Genomic DNA, 12842 nt, shown 5'->3' with positions numbered 1-12842 from the left:
AAAATAACTATTTTCTATTTTTATATATTTTAAAATGTAATTTAAAATGTATCTGTAATCAAAGCTGAATTTTCAGCATCATTACTCCAGTCTTCAGTGTCACACGATCCTTCAGAAATCATTCTAATATTTGCTGCTCAAGAAACATTTATTATTATTGCTGCTTCATATTTGTGTGGAAACCGTGATGCATTTTTCAGAATTAATTTGATATATAGTAACAATGTAATAATGTGGCAATGGTTTCTGAAGATCTAATTATGCTTCTGATGCTTTTGGTAAATGCAGCCCTATTTGAACAAAACACTGTGAGCCATGCGTCAGTAGCGAACGCTGTCTGTGATTGGTTGGTTCTGTCTTTCAGCATTTGTGTGTGTTCCGATGAGCAGGAGAAATGGTTCTATCCAACACAATTATTCGCTAATATACTTAGAAGCTTTTTTTATGAACCGAATTTCTTGATAAATAAAATGAATGGTTAAAAAATGCACTTTAGAATCGATATTTTTATGTGAGGATCAATCCTTTCGATACAACATCAGTATCGAAAGTATCGATACTTAAGGATCAATCCGCCCATCCCTACTTGAAAGGTGTTTTATTAAATTGTGCTGGGTTTAACCCTGTGATAAACCTTTTTTTTTTAATTCAGTTAATAATTTGAAAGAATTTTTTTTAGCAGTTAAACTGCATCTTGCAGTTTATCTTTATTGCCATGAAAGTAGTCTCAGAAGCTGGTATGTATTTAAAGTGCATGGTGTAGATCTTGTGAATAATTTACCTATTAAACATTTTCATTTTTGATGATTTTTACTCGGATGTGTAATAATTAGAAAGAAAAGATCTTTCCGTTAGAAGTGCAGTGCATTTATCAAGTTATTTTCCGTAATTGCTGGACAAATCATGGAAAGTCATTGATCGGAAGATCAGAAAGCACACTTGTAGCAAGTTCTCCGATCTTCGTGGAGCTGTAACATTTTGTATGTTTTTCAAATGCAACAACACTGCCCACATTTATTCATTTAAAGAGATAACAAAGCAGTTAACTATTCAACGGCTTCTAATGGAGAACTCCATGTTAATTTAGCCTGTGATTACATCCATGATCTAATATGAACGCTCACTCTAGAAAAACTGGAGGAAGCCCAGAGGTATTGACAACAGAGTGCGCAGGCGCTTCAAGGGTCAGATGCTGATGCCCAACATCGGTTACGGGAGTAACAAGAAGACCAAACACATGCTGCCCTCTGGATTCAGGAAGTTCTTGGTCCACAATGTCAAGGAACTTGAAGTCCTCATGATGAGCAACAAGTAAGTTTTTATGTATTGCCACTTTTATGTCTAATGTAAGTTAGATTGCATATTATTCTTTGGATGTTTTAATGTGGTGGTGCTGTGTGGTCTTATAGTAATATGTAACTAGTAGATTTTATTTGTTTAAAGCGGTTTGGACTGTCTGTATCTCTCTGATCATACCTGCTGAATTGCCTGTATTCATCTCAGGTGTTGAATTCAGAGAAATAGCATGGCGGAGGAAATACCCATTCCACCTCTAGCTCTTGCCATAGCCAGCAGGTGGAAGATAATCTGCAACAAGTGACTAGCGCTTGTATTTGGGTCTCCTCTTCTGAATGGAACTAGTTTGTGTAAACTTGAGTGTCAATGATGAATGCTGCATTTGCTCATTTTTAAATTGTTTTTAAAATGAGAAGAATGTGTGATAATCTTAAGCTTATTCTTTCTTTGTAGGTCCCATTGTGCAGAGATCGCCCACAATGTGTCTTCAAAGAACAGGAAGCTCATTGTAGAGAGGGCTGCTCAGTTGGCCATTAAGGTTACAAACCCCAATGCCAGACTCCGCAGCGAGGAGAACGAATAATCGGGTTATCTTGTTGTATTTTCAATAAAGTGGGGAAAAAAGTGAAACTACTCTTGTCTTATTTATTGTCTAGACGTGGGGGTTTCAGGCCTGCTCCAGGAGGCAACGTTCTCCGTTGTCTCTCATGCCCATTTTCAGGGCTGCATCCATAAGCTGAAAAATGTCTCTGCAGGAATAAGGCAACAAGGCATGTGTGAATCCAGTGATCGTGTCACATCCTGTTAGCTGAGATATCTTCATAGCTTGATTTTAAAGGCAGCATCAATGTGTTCTTCGCTGCTTATGATATCACACAATCCGATGTTTGATTCTGTGACAACTGAGTGAAAAAATAAAGATGGCATCTGAAAGTTGCAGTTGGTGGAGAGTGTTGTGTAAACATACATTTTTAATCAACTTTTTCCACTTTTGGTGTCATTTCTAGTGAGAAATCAGTATTGCGGTAATTACACATTCACTTGGTTATCTATCTCTGTTTTGTTGTAGATCATTAAACCGTAAGCCCATTTGAAATCAGTTTTTGGTCATTGTCAAATCATGTCTGTTAAGGCAACTACTCGGCTGCCTAAACGTTTGCACGCAGCCCTGGGCTGTTTGAAATCACATACTCTCTTGAGTAGGTACTTAACAGCAATGGATAGATCCTCTCCTGTGGCCTCATGGGATAGTAAAGAGTCCATCGTATGCACGCTTCAGTCACGCTGGAAGCAGTTGGTCATCCGGGTAATTTTGCTTGCTTTATGACTACTGTGAAAGGGGACATACTACTCTTGTCACATACTGTTTTTCGCCTGCTATATAGTAAGGAAGTATGCGATTTTGGATGCAGCCCAGGTCTTGGAGACTCTACTAATGAGCTGATGACCTGAATCAGATGTGTTTATGGAGACATGCGAAATGTGCACTGTTGGGCGGGCTCCAGGAACAGGGTTGGAAACCCCTGGCCTAGAAGATGCAGGTTGTGCAATAATATTCTTCAAGCTTTTGAAGTAATTGTTTTTGTACAACAAAACTGTAGTCCATTGCGGGTTCTGCAACCACAAACGGGCTAAGTTGATTAACACTGCATTATAAATATACTTTATTTTGATAAAAATACCTGTGATGTCTTGAGGAACACAGATAAGCCATATATTGTCACAATCGTATGTTTATTGTGTTGATGTTTCATCAGGTAAAATGGGAAAAATACCACCTCTCTAAAAGAAATTGGAAGTTAACATCCATATCCATACGTTTTTCTCCAGTGTAGAGAGCAGTACAGTTTTTTTTATTTTTTTTATTTCAGATGTGCATATGCATTGAAATGAAAACTCACCCTGTGTGTTTTGAAACGCTTGGTATTACAATAAGCCATTCCAAGATGACCTACAAGTTTTTAATATTAGGCGAACATATTCTTTTTATAAAAGTCCTTTATCCTTGAAATGTGTTTTATTAGATTGTGCTGGATATGCATTTCGGATGCATAAGATTTCCTGACAGAAATTAAGAAATTACTGTGACAGATTTTTATATTATAAGGTTTTATAATAAAACCTTAGATATTTCTAATGATTTATAATTACAGGCCCCCTGCATGTTAACGGGTAAACAAGTGTAAATTATGCTTGCACTCTTAATTCTTTGTTTGCATTTCAATAAAACTTACAATATAACTCGCCTCAAATTTGCCATTTTTAAAGCATCATAATTTTAAGTTGTTTCCAAAGACAAAAGGCAGAATCACCCAACAATCTAGGATGTGGCTTAGGTGATGGCAAATTGAGTTTTTTTTTTTTCTTTTTTTTTTCTCCTCGTCACCTTAGTTTTTTATCTGCTTGTGTTCTACATGGTGGTTTATCAGCCTGGATACATTCATTAGCTAACAAAATCTGAATTGTAATTACTTTTTTATTAATATAATAATATAATGAGAGTTTCAGTTACCAGCGTGACTAACACATGTAGTAGTAATGACTACTTTTTTACTTAAGTACATGTCAGAGCCCATACTTCTATACTTTAACTTGAGTGAAAAAGTGTAGTCAGTACTTCAACTTTTATCAGAGTCTTTTTTGAAACATGAGTATCTGTACTTCTACTTGAGAGAAGGATGTGTACTTTTGCCATCTCTGCACAAACTATAATGTAAACTGCAGTTGAGAGTCCTAACTGGTGTCCATCGATTCCACAGCCTCTGTTAATGGGTCTCTTTGCAGGCTCTCAAAGATGGTGGACATCTCTGCGTTGCTTCTGATCTGATTGGCAAATTCTGCCATAGCAGGGCTCTTTTCCACCTCGCTGATGGACAGCAGGGCGGCGACTGCACGCATGGCAGAGCGCCTCAGCTCTTCCTGTTTCTCAAACTCCTGCTTCACTGAACCAGCTTTTACCTTTGTATTCAAAAATGATAATTGTTTACTGAAAAGTATAATAGGCAACATCCCGTATTTTGTTACAAACTACTGTCATGTTAAACCTTACTTTTGTAGTGCAAGTAGCTTTCAGTGGTTCCACTAATCTGTCCAGTCTTTGTACCACAGCGGTAGGACACAGTTTAGAAAGTCTGGCGAGCATAATGAAGGTCAGCATCTAAAAAAGAAAAAACGGAAACACGAGCATCTTAAAAGGGAAAATACACTTTTTTTCTAACCCATGTAATGTATTGGACAACATTTAAGCATAAAGCAATGCATTCGACCGCTACCTGACTGAAAATACACTTACTTTAATGTCATAGTGATCTTTCAGGCCTTCTTCAACATGGTTCAGAAATTCAAAGATGTCCAAACAGTCCATGCAGCTGTCCAGCAGAGTATACATGCATTCAAACGCCGCCTTACGTACGTCCAACCCATCATCTACTGTGTGCTTGAAGGGGCCCATCTCAACCTGAGACGTGATTTAACATGCCGAAATTTGAAAAGATCACAACACAGAATTAAACTTTGCATAGAATTTGAATTTCTTTTACAGGTTTTGTGTAACAGTATTTACTATATTCTACGTATTGTTTTATATGGCAGTTTTCACATGTTTTTAACATTCATAATTTGTACCTCTCGAACAAGGTCTTTTCTGATCTGGGTCTCCTTGTATAGATGTGGGAGAAGTGATGTCAGAAGTCCACGGATCAGGGAGGGTTTGTTGTGGGCAGCTGAATTGAACATGACTAAAGCCACCCGCCGAACATTGAGGTCAGGGTCCTGGAGTGTTTTCAGGAAGTCACCTAATAGCAGAATTACAAACTAGGCCACTAGTGCAAGGGTTTAAGACAGTATCTGTCATTCATTTACCTATATATAAGTAAAAATATATAATTTACCAATGCATCCTTTGAGGAGTGAGTCTATGGGCATGGTGTGGTCTACGATAGTGAACTTCACTGCAGTTACAACCGTACTGCGGGAAAGAGGAGACCCTGGAAGAACAATAAATATTCACTTGCTTTTTGTTTACATTTGTACAGCCTAATTATGTATATCAAACTCTTCACGTGTTTAAAATTGCATTTTAAGACTATCCCCCGGTGTCACAGACAAGGCTTAAGCTAGTCCCAGACTAAAATGCAGGTTTGAGCTGTCTCAACTGAAAATATCTTGCTTTGACACATCTTAAAATATGTCAGTGCCATTGTTCTTTGTCAAGATTCACACCTGTAACGTTTTCTTCTAAGGCATTTTTGTAAAAGCTGCTTAAATATCTTAATTTAACTAAGGCCTAGTCCTGGCTTAAGCTAAGCCCCATCTGTGAAACCGGGCCTATATGTTTAAAACTAGCCCATTATCTACTGAGTAAATTCAAGGTAACATTTAATCTCTTATTACCCGAGGACAGTTGATTCTTTAGCCTTGGTATGAGTTCAGATGGACTGACCAATGTGAGTTTCCCCAAACATTCAGCTACAATATTGCGAGTACCCTCTTCTGCACATTCACAGTGCTTGAACAGCAGATCCCAGATGTTCTCGACATGAGGCTTGAGACTTTCGGCTGACAGAGCGCTAATCATTTCCTTGAGGGAGTGCAGGAGCAGGTACTGTCTTTTCGGCTGGCTTCCGATCTCGTTGAGCATGAATGGCAAATACTCCCCCAAGTTTCCGACACAAATGTTTCCCAAAGCAAAAGATGCGGCAGACTTGACTTCCTCATTAGGAGAACCGAAGGCTTCCATTATGACTCCCTTCAGTTCCTTCTGCCCTTCGAAGTTCATAAAACGTCCAATTTCCCCAAGGCACAGCAACGAGAGAATCCTCACAGACTCTGAAGATTTGGGGTTCTTAACCTCCTGGATAAGGTTGGTGACCACTCCAGAAGCCTCTTTGGGACAAGCCATTGACAAGGCTGCTACACACTTGGCCACCGAGTAGTAGGACTGTTTATGCACGGACATGGAGTCAGTTGACTTCGAATCATAGAAAGGCCCCCTCAAGGCTTTCAGAAGGTCACTGTAACCCATGTTGTTGGCCTTCGTGGCTACAAGAACCTGGAAGAACTCAAGTAAGGAATTAAGGGCACCTCCTTGTAGCAGTGGAGAATGGACTAAGTTAAGCACTTCAGGTAAGATCGTCCCCCCAATCTTGCTCAAAGAGGAAGGGCAAACTTTGGCCATACAGGTGATCAGCGTTATGGCTACTTGTGAGATATGCATATCACTCTCCTGAATCAAAGCAGGTACCTCACTCAGTATGGAGTCTATCAAAGGCGGCTTGAAGCTGTCGCTGTAGTTTGTGACCATAACATTCAGGGCCGTTATCGTGTTCAACTTAAGGGCCCGCTGGTTTTTCCGCAAGAAGGATCCAAGCATTGGAATCCCCTCCGTTAAAATGGGTCTTAAGTCAATTTTAAGTGGCGAGGAAGCGACAAGAGTCAAAGTCTTCACTGCGACAAGTCTGGTGATTTCATTTTTAAGCCTTTCCAGAAATATCTGCAAGGTGGGCTGCAGGTCAGCACCCAGCTGGTCACCAAAATGACTCAAAATGTGGCCCATGCAGAAAATGGCCCGCTCTTTCACTTCTTGGTCTATGTCAGCCGCCTTCAACCTCTTCGAGGTGCAAGCGAACACAATCTTAACGTAAGGTTTGCCATCAAAAGAGACGGGCTTGTCCAGCGGCCGCATGAGCTTGACAGTCTGCTGGATGACTTGGAGGGCCTCAGATGTGATCTTATAAAACGAGTCTTCCACGCATTGGATGACCGGTGGTAAGATGACGCTAATGTGTGGGTGGAAGATCTCTGGGTTGTGGCTACTCAAGAGAACATTGAGGAAAGCAAGGGCGTCAATTTTCAGATTGGAAGAGGTCGACTTGTCTGTCAAGGAGTAAATAATACCTAAAGAGAGATAAAAGCTGAAATTAAGGTATACACTAAAAATAATATGCCACAAAACTGGTTAAAAAGTACAACTGGATGCAAGAGGTCCAAAGGCAACTTTGGACTAGACCAGGGGTCATCAACTGGACCTCGAGATCCATTTTCCTGCAGAGTTTAGCTCCAACCTGGATTAAACACTCCTACCTGCAACTTTGTAGTAATCCTGAAGACCTTGATTAGCTTGTTCAGGTGTGTTTGATTAGGGTTGGAGCTAAACTCTGCAGGAAAGTGGATCTTGAGGTCCAGAGTTGAGGACCCCTGGACTAGACTCTGATGTACTTGTTGAAACTAGAGCAAGAAAAGCTCATCATTGACTAGACCTTAGTGTCCATTAGCAATAGACAACCTGAAGTAAGCATGTTAGCTGTTCTTATTCAGAATAGCGACTTAACACCATGTCTACAATGGGTGTGACTATAGTTGTGTGAACTTTCCAAATCAGTTTGTCCTTCATGTCAGAAGTCAAATGGGGCATCAGTTTACTATTGGTAACTCATTGCTTTGGATCCATTTTAGACGGTATCACTGGTTATGATGGGTTCTACTGGCTTTTGACGTTCGGACGCTCTTTTACAATGTGGACAGGGTATTAGCATAGCATTTTATGCTAAATCTCTTTTAATCAGACCTGGAATGAGGGCTGGTATGTGTTCTCCCAGTTGACCAGGCAGTACATTGGCCATTTCTGTCAGGAGACTGAAGCAGCTTTGCCTACATCTCATGCTTTTCTCCTTTAGCTGTCGGTGTAAAGCTTTTACAATTGTCGGTACCTGTGAGAGCAGGTAAGAGCTGTTTTTAGGAGATATGCACCAGATGCTACATGTAAGTTGGGTCGATAACCTTCAAACATTAGTACCTGTTTCTTTAAGAGATAAATTGCAGGCTCCTCTTTAGCCCCCGAGTCCAAAGTGGGACCGTGAGGATGTCTAGTCTGTCTGAGCAAAGCCACGAAGGCTGAGAATATGTCAGTTTTAACATTCTCTTCACGCTCTTTGAAGCGGGACACCAACGTTGGGCCTACGGATCCATAGAGCTCCACCAGCAGATCCCTGCGGCTGCTGATTATCGCCTCCAGACATTTCACAGAGGAACGCCGCACCTTCCAGCTCATGTCATCATCGTCACTGTATTCATCATCAGACTCTATAGATTACAAGTGTGCTGACTGTGAAAAACATGCTCAGAGTGGGCAGCACTACATCTGCCATCTGCCTCATCTTATAGCTAGATAAACTTGAATTTGTATCTACCATTTGTAAAAATTTCCAAAAAGATAATACTGTTTTATGTTTAAAGATGGAATTATTCCTCTTAAAGTTGCATAATAATGGTCAAAAAATCACCCTGATCGTCATCCTCTCTGTCCTCAATATCCATACTGTCATCCTCGTCATCATCAGCATCGTAGTTGTAATTGGGGTCGTAGGTAATGTACTTCAAACATAACTTGATGATTGCTTGGATGTTAGGAGACATTTCCTTCGGACATCTGTTAAAAAAAAACAAAAACAAAAACAGGAAATAGTTTTTGAATTAGTATCTGACATACAAGTATACACATATAGTAATAATAAAATAAAATATTTACAAAAATGACAAAATAAGATATAATATAAACCAACATAATAAAAAAACTAAACAAATGATAAAACATTTTAGAATGTATACAAAATAATATAATAAGATGTTACAAAAATAACATGATAAAAAATAACATGACATAATTTAAGGCAACATAAAATGAAACAAAAATGACAAAAAGTATATAATTTATACTGAAAAATATAATACAATGCTACAAAAATTACAAAACAATGTAATTAGCATGTAATTTATATAATTTAAGTCAACATCAAAAAATAAATGAAAAAAAAACAAAAAACATGATATAATATAAATAATAAAATAAAAGTTACAAAATGTCAAAACATGTTATAACTTAAAAAAAAAATGCTAAAATGTTTTAAAAAATGACAATTTAAACCAAAATAATAAACCAAGATAATAAAATAATGAAACTGTAAAATATAATGCAATTTAAATAAAAATAATAAATAAAAATACAAAAATTAAAAAAGCTTTGTCCCATGTTGGAAAAAAACAAACAAACAGAATTTTTAGTTTTAGACCATTTAATATAGAAATAATATAGAAATAGTTTTACCTGCTAACAAAAGCTTCAAAAGCTTGAAAGCAGAACTCGCGTAGCTCATCATCCTCCACGTTACAAAATTTCACCACCATTGGCACAATCTTTTGCAGGTGTTCACCTTCAGATCATAAGACTCAATATTACTACACTTGCATATTCAAAATGTAATGTAATACTACATGTAATGCTCAAAATCTCCAAAAGACATTTAAGTACTCATTACAGTACATTACATTGACTTTATCTCTGCTAGTCTCTCACACAGTGACACTACATTCCCTCAACACTGACGGACAGAATTCTAGAAGAAATATTGAATCAGCTCACCAATCCTGTGTCCTCCTCGTCTGCTGACCGTGGCCAGGCACTGGATGTAGGTGCGGACGCTGGCGGTGGGCGGTCCGCGGGACAGTTCGCCCATGAGGTGTTCGGTGAGCTGAGTGAACAGAGCGGGGCTACAACTGGGCACCAGGTGACCCAGAGCGATAATAGAGCGTTTCCTCACAGCCATATGAGGACTCGTGAGCTGAGCGAGGAGGCTGGTCAGAATCGACTGATGGAAGCTCACCAGAGCAGTGCTCAACCTGTCAAATAATGTTTTAGACTGATCCCAGATAGCACAGGCACGTCTGCAAGATGTCTGTTAAAGATCACTTCATCTGCTGTGCTTCATCTGATAGACGTCTCTAAGATGTCAGTTTTACATTCATTCGAAATCATAAACACCTTAAAGACATCTTCTAAATGTCTATTTGACATCTAATAGGAAACGTCCTAATCTGATAGACGTCTCTAAGATGTCAGTTTTACATTCATTCGAAATCATAAACACCTTAAAGACATTAAATAAATGTCTATTTGACATCTGATAGGAAACGTCCTATAGACGTACTGCAGATGAACAAACATTCAAAAATACGTCTTGCAGATGTAATGCAGACGTCAAATAGACGTCTCCGTGATGTACGTGTGCTATCAGGGATGGATGGATGTTCATAAACACTTCCATGCAAGTACAAGACGTTTTAACTAACCTGCCCAACATGTCGGAGAGAATATCCAAAGCCTCCAGCTGAATGGACACATCGTCTTGCATTCCCATGGCTCCAATCAACTGGGACGTGATCTTCTTACAGACGTTGACTGTGAGGCTCAAACCTTCAAACGCAATACAGCAACTATGACTAACAAGATCCTGAAAAGATGGGAATTTCTCATATATCACCTTGATACCTGTAGATGAAGGTGGCAGTTCGGCGATGACGGTCTTCAGGCCCATGCTGGAAATGTCCCTCAGCTGCTCTTTGTTGGACACCATGTTGGAGCAGAGTGTGTCCACCATCGTCTCCACCTGACACTCCTTCACTTTTCCCACCAAAGGACCGAGGCTACACAAACCAGAAATAATCACGACCGCTGTATCACTGAAAAGAAAGACGTTTGGAAGAAAGTCTGAGTGAAAACAATACCATTTGACAGCCAAATTCTGCACTTCTCCATTTTTGTCCTCCAGAAGTTTGAGTAGCATCGCCACAACTTTCCTCTCGCTTTCCTCGTCCAGTTTGATCGAGTCCTTCTGGAGCTCCATCATCAGGTCATTGGCCGCCATAAACCTGAAAGAAATCAAAGTCTTCATTAGTTTTGATGTACTTCACAATCCACATAGCAATGTGCATGTCCAAAACACATGGTTTTACCATGGTAAATAATACCAAGGCGGCACCACAGTACTTTTTTGCTAGCTGAAAAGCTTATAGCAAAACAGTTTGAGAACAACAAATTAGAAACCAAATTCTGTAGGAAGTTACCATTAATGGTGATTTATTTCATCTTTAAGTTTGATATAGAATAGTTAAAATTTCATGCTTTCGGTATGTCCACAACAGCTATAGTTTTTAGTTACAAAAGTCAATGTTTATTCCAGTTAAGAGTTTCAAGATATAGTATGAATCTGAAAATTATTCAGATATAAAACGTTTATTTGAGCTTTATATAAAAACTGCAGGCTGTTGCTTTGTCATTGGCCTATTTCTGTAAACACTAGTCATGCGTCTGTCTACAACACACAGTTGTCTTACCGAAAGTCTTTGTCAGTGGATGTCATTTTTTCCAAAAGATTGGAAATGTAAAAGGTGACATTCGACATCTTGGCTTTTTAAAGCACTGCACTTTAATGGCGATGTAAAACTTAATACAGAAAGTTGAGCTTGATGAAGATCATAGCGCCTGGCTGGACACTGGACAGACTGCGACATATGACACTTTGGGACAGTTATAAATAGAGATGAGCGATATTAATTCACCTCGCTCTGCCGACATCTGCCGGACTCGATGCGAACTGCGGGGCGCGGACGGGAAAACTGAGCGGAACCTTGTTTTCGTTCCAGCCGGAGAGTTTATCAGCGGGGACACAGTCGGTCTGCCACGTCGGAAATATTATCAGTAATTTCATTTCTGAAGCTCTGAAGAGCAGCTGGGACACTTTCTGAAGTTTCAGCGGTGAAGGTGGTTGTTGGAGTGATATAATCAAATATGGTGAGTGTCACATTGTTGACTGGGTTTGGATTATACTCAGAGTTGTGTTTAAACCCCGGTAGTTCTTGGGCTGAGAAATGGACAAATCTAAACAAAACCCGATTCTGTTGTTTTACAGTAAGCGACCTGATGGAAAATACAGTGCATTTTTACATGTCAAAACTGTTTATGAGATTAAAAGCAACTTTTTAGTTGTTTAGTTATGATTAGATTATACATTTCTTTATAAAACAGCTCTGATAATATAAAATGTAACATTAGATTTGATTCTGACAAATATCTACGTTACAGTTTCTACTGCCATATTTTCCACAGCTTTCATTTGTTGCCATTATTATTATTATTATTCAGACAATTAGTTGTAGTTACGATCCGTAACATAACACACACACACACACACGTGATTAGATTATACATTTCTTTATAAAACAGCTCTGATAATATAAAATGTAACATTAGATTTGATTCTGACAAATATCTACGTTACAGTTTCTACTGCCATATTTTCCACAGCTTTCATTTGTTGCCATTATTATTATTATTCAGACAATTAGTTGTAGTTACGATCCGTAACATAACACACACACACACACACGTGTATATATATTTTTTTGTCAATATATTTTGCTCAATTTTTGTATTATATTTAGTGCTGTCAATGGATTAAAATATTTAAGTCAGTTAATTACTTAAATTATCAAATAAACAAGTAAATGATGCATATATCAGTGATTGCAGAAAATTAATAAATAAATTTAAAAAGACTTCAATTTTTTGTATACTATTTAGTGTTGTCAATTGATTAAAATATTTAATTCAGTTAATTACTTTATAAATAAAATAAATACATGATTGCATATCAGTATATGCATAAACAAACAAAAAAAAGACTTTTTCATTATAAAAAAAAAAAAAAAAATAT

At 38.4% G+C, this 12842-nt stretch overlaps 3 protein-coding genes across 3 annotated transcripts in view; 2 read left to right on the top strand and 1 right to left on the bottom strand.

The window, feature by feature from the left end:
• Positions 1–1930, top strand: part of LOC107720357 (60S ribosomal protein L32-like) — a 3568-nt gene extending 1638 nt beyond the window's left edge. The window contains exons 3-4 of the mRNA XM_016528035.1: positions 1130–1311; positions 1750–1930. Of these exons, the coding sequence (XP_016383521.1) occupies positions 1130–1311; positions 1750–1879 (312 nt within the window). The 3' untranslated portion in view covers positions 1880–1930. The remainder of the gene's footprint in view (positions 1–1129; positions 1312–1749) is intronic.
• Positions 1931–3021: 1091 nt separating this feature from the next.
• LOC107720354 (cullin-associated NEDD8-dissociated protein 1-like) lies at positions 3022–11688 on the bottom strand. The gene is made up of 15 exons (XM_016528031.1): positions 11464–11688; positions 10855–10998; positions 10619–10773; positions 10420–10543; positions 9713–9969; positions 9398–9503; positions 8577–8722; positions 8090–8376; positions 7862–8003; positions 5689–7191; positions 5187–5282; positions 4921–5090; positions 4589–4753; positions 4346–4453; positions 3022–4254 (listed from the first exon to the last, which is right to left on the bottom strand). The coding sequence occupies exons 1-15, from the start codon at positions 11529–11531 to the stop codon at positions 4030–4032; spliced, it is 3696 nt and encodes a 1231-aa protein (XP_016383517.1). The 5' UTR covers positions 11532–11688; the 3' UTR covers positions 3022–4029.
• A 122-nt stretch (positions 11689–11810) lies between these two features.
• sec13 (SEC13 homolog, nuclear pore and COPII coat complex component) overlaps positions 11811–12842 on the top strand; it is a 10173-nt gene continuing 9141 nt past the window's right edge. The window contains exon 1 of the mRNA XM_016528034.1: positions 11811–11920. Within this exon, the coding sequence (XP_016383520.1) occupies positions 11918–11920 (3 nt within the window). The 5' untranslated portion in view covers positions 11811–11917. The remainder of the gene's footprint in view (positions 11921–12842) is intronic.

The sequence above is a fragment of the Sinocyclocheilus rhinocerous genome, unplaced genomic scaffold (genome assembly GCF_001515625.1).
Source record: "Sinocyclocheilus rhinocerous isolate Xijiao unplaced genomic scaffold, SAMN03320098_v1.1 scaffold1292, whole genome shotgun sequence".
NCBI classification, from domain to species: domain Eukaryota; kingdom Metazoa; phylum Chordata; class Actinopteri; order Cypriniformes; family Cyprinidae; genus Sinocyclocheilus; species Sinocyclocheilus rhinocerous.
The sequence above is the reverse complement of the archived record's forward strand: the minus strand, read 5'-3'. Positions and strand labels throughout refer to the sequence as shown.

Excerpts from the sequence above, each read along its gene's own strand:
- LOC107720354 (XM_016528031.1), bottom strand. The coding sequence starts at position 11,531 with ATGTCGAATGTCACCTTTTACATTTCCAATCTTTTGGAAAAAATGACA. Across the intron at positions 5,283-5,688 it reads AAAGAATCAACTGTCCTCGG|GGTCTCCTCTTTCCCGCAGT; the intron begins GTAATAAGAGAT and ends TTGTTCTTCCAG. Across the intron at positions 4,754-4,920 it reads GAAAAGACCTTGTTCGAGAG|GTTGAGATGGGCCCCTTCAA; the intron begins GTACAAATTATG and ends ATCACGTCTCAG.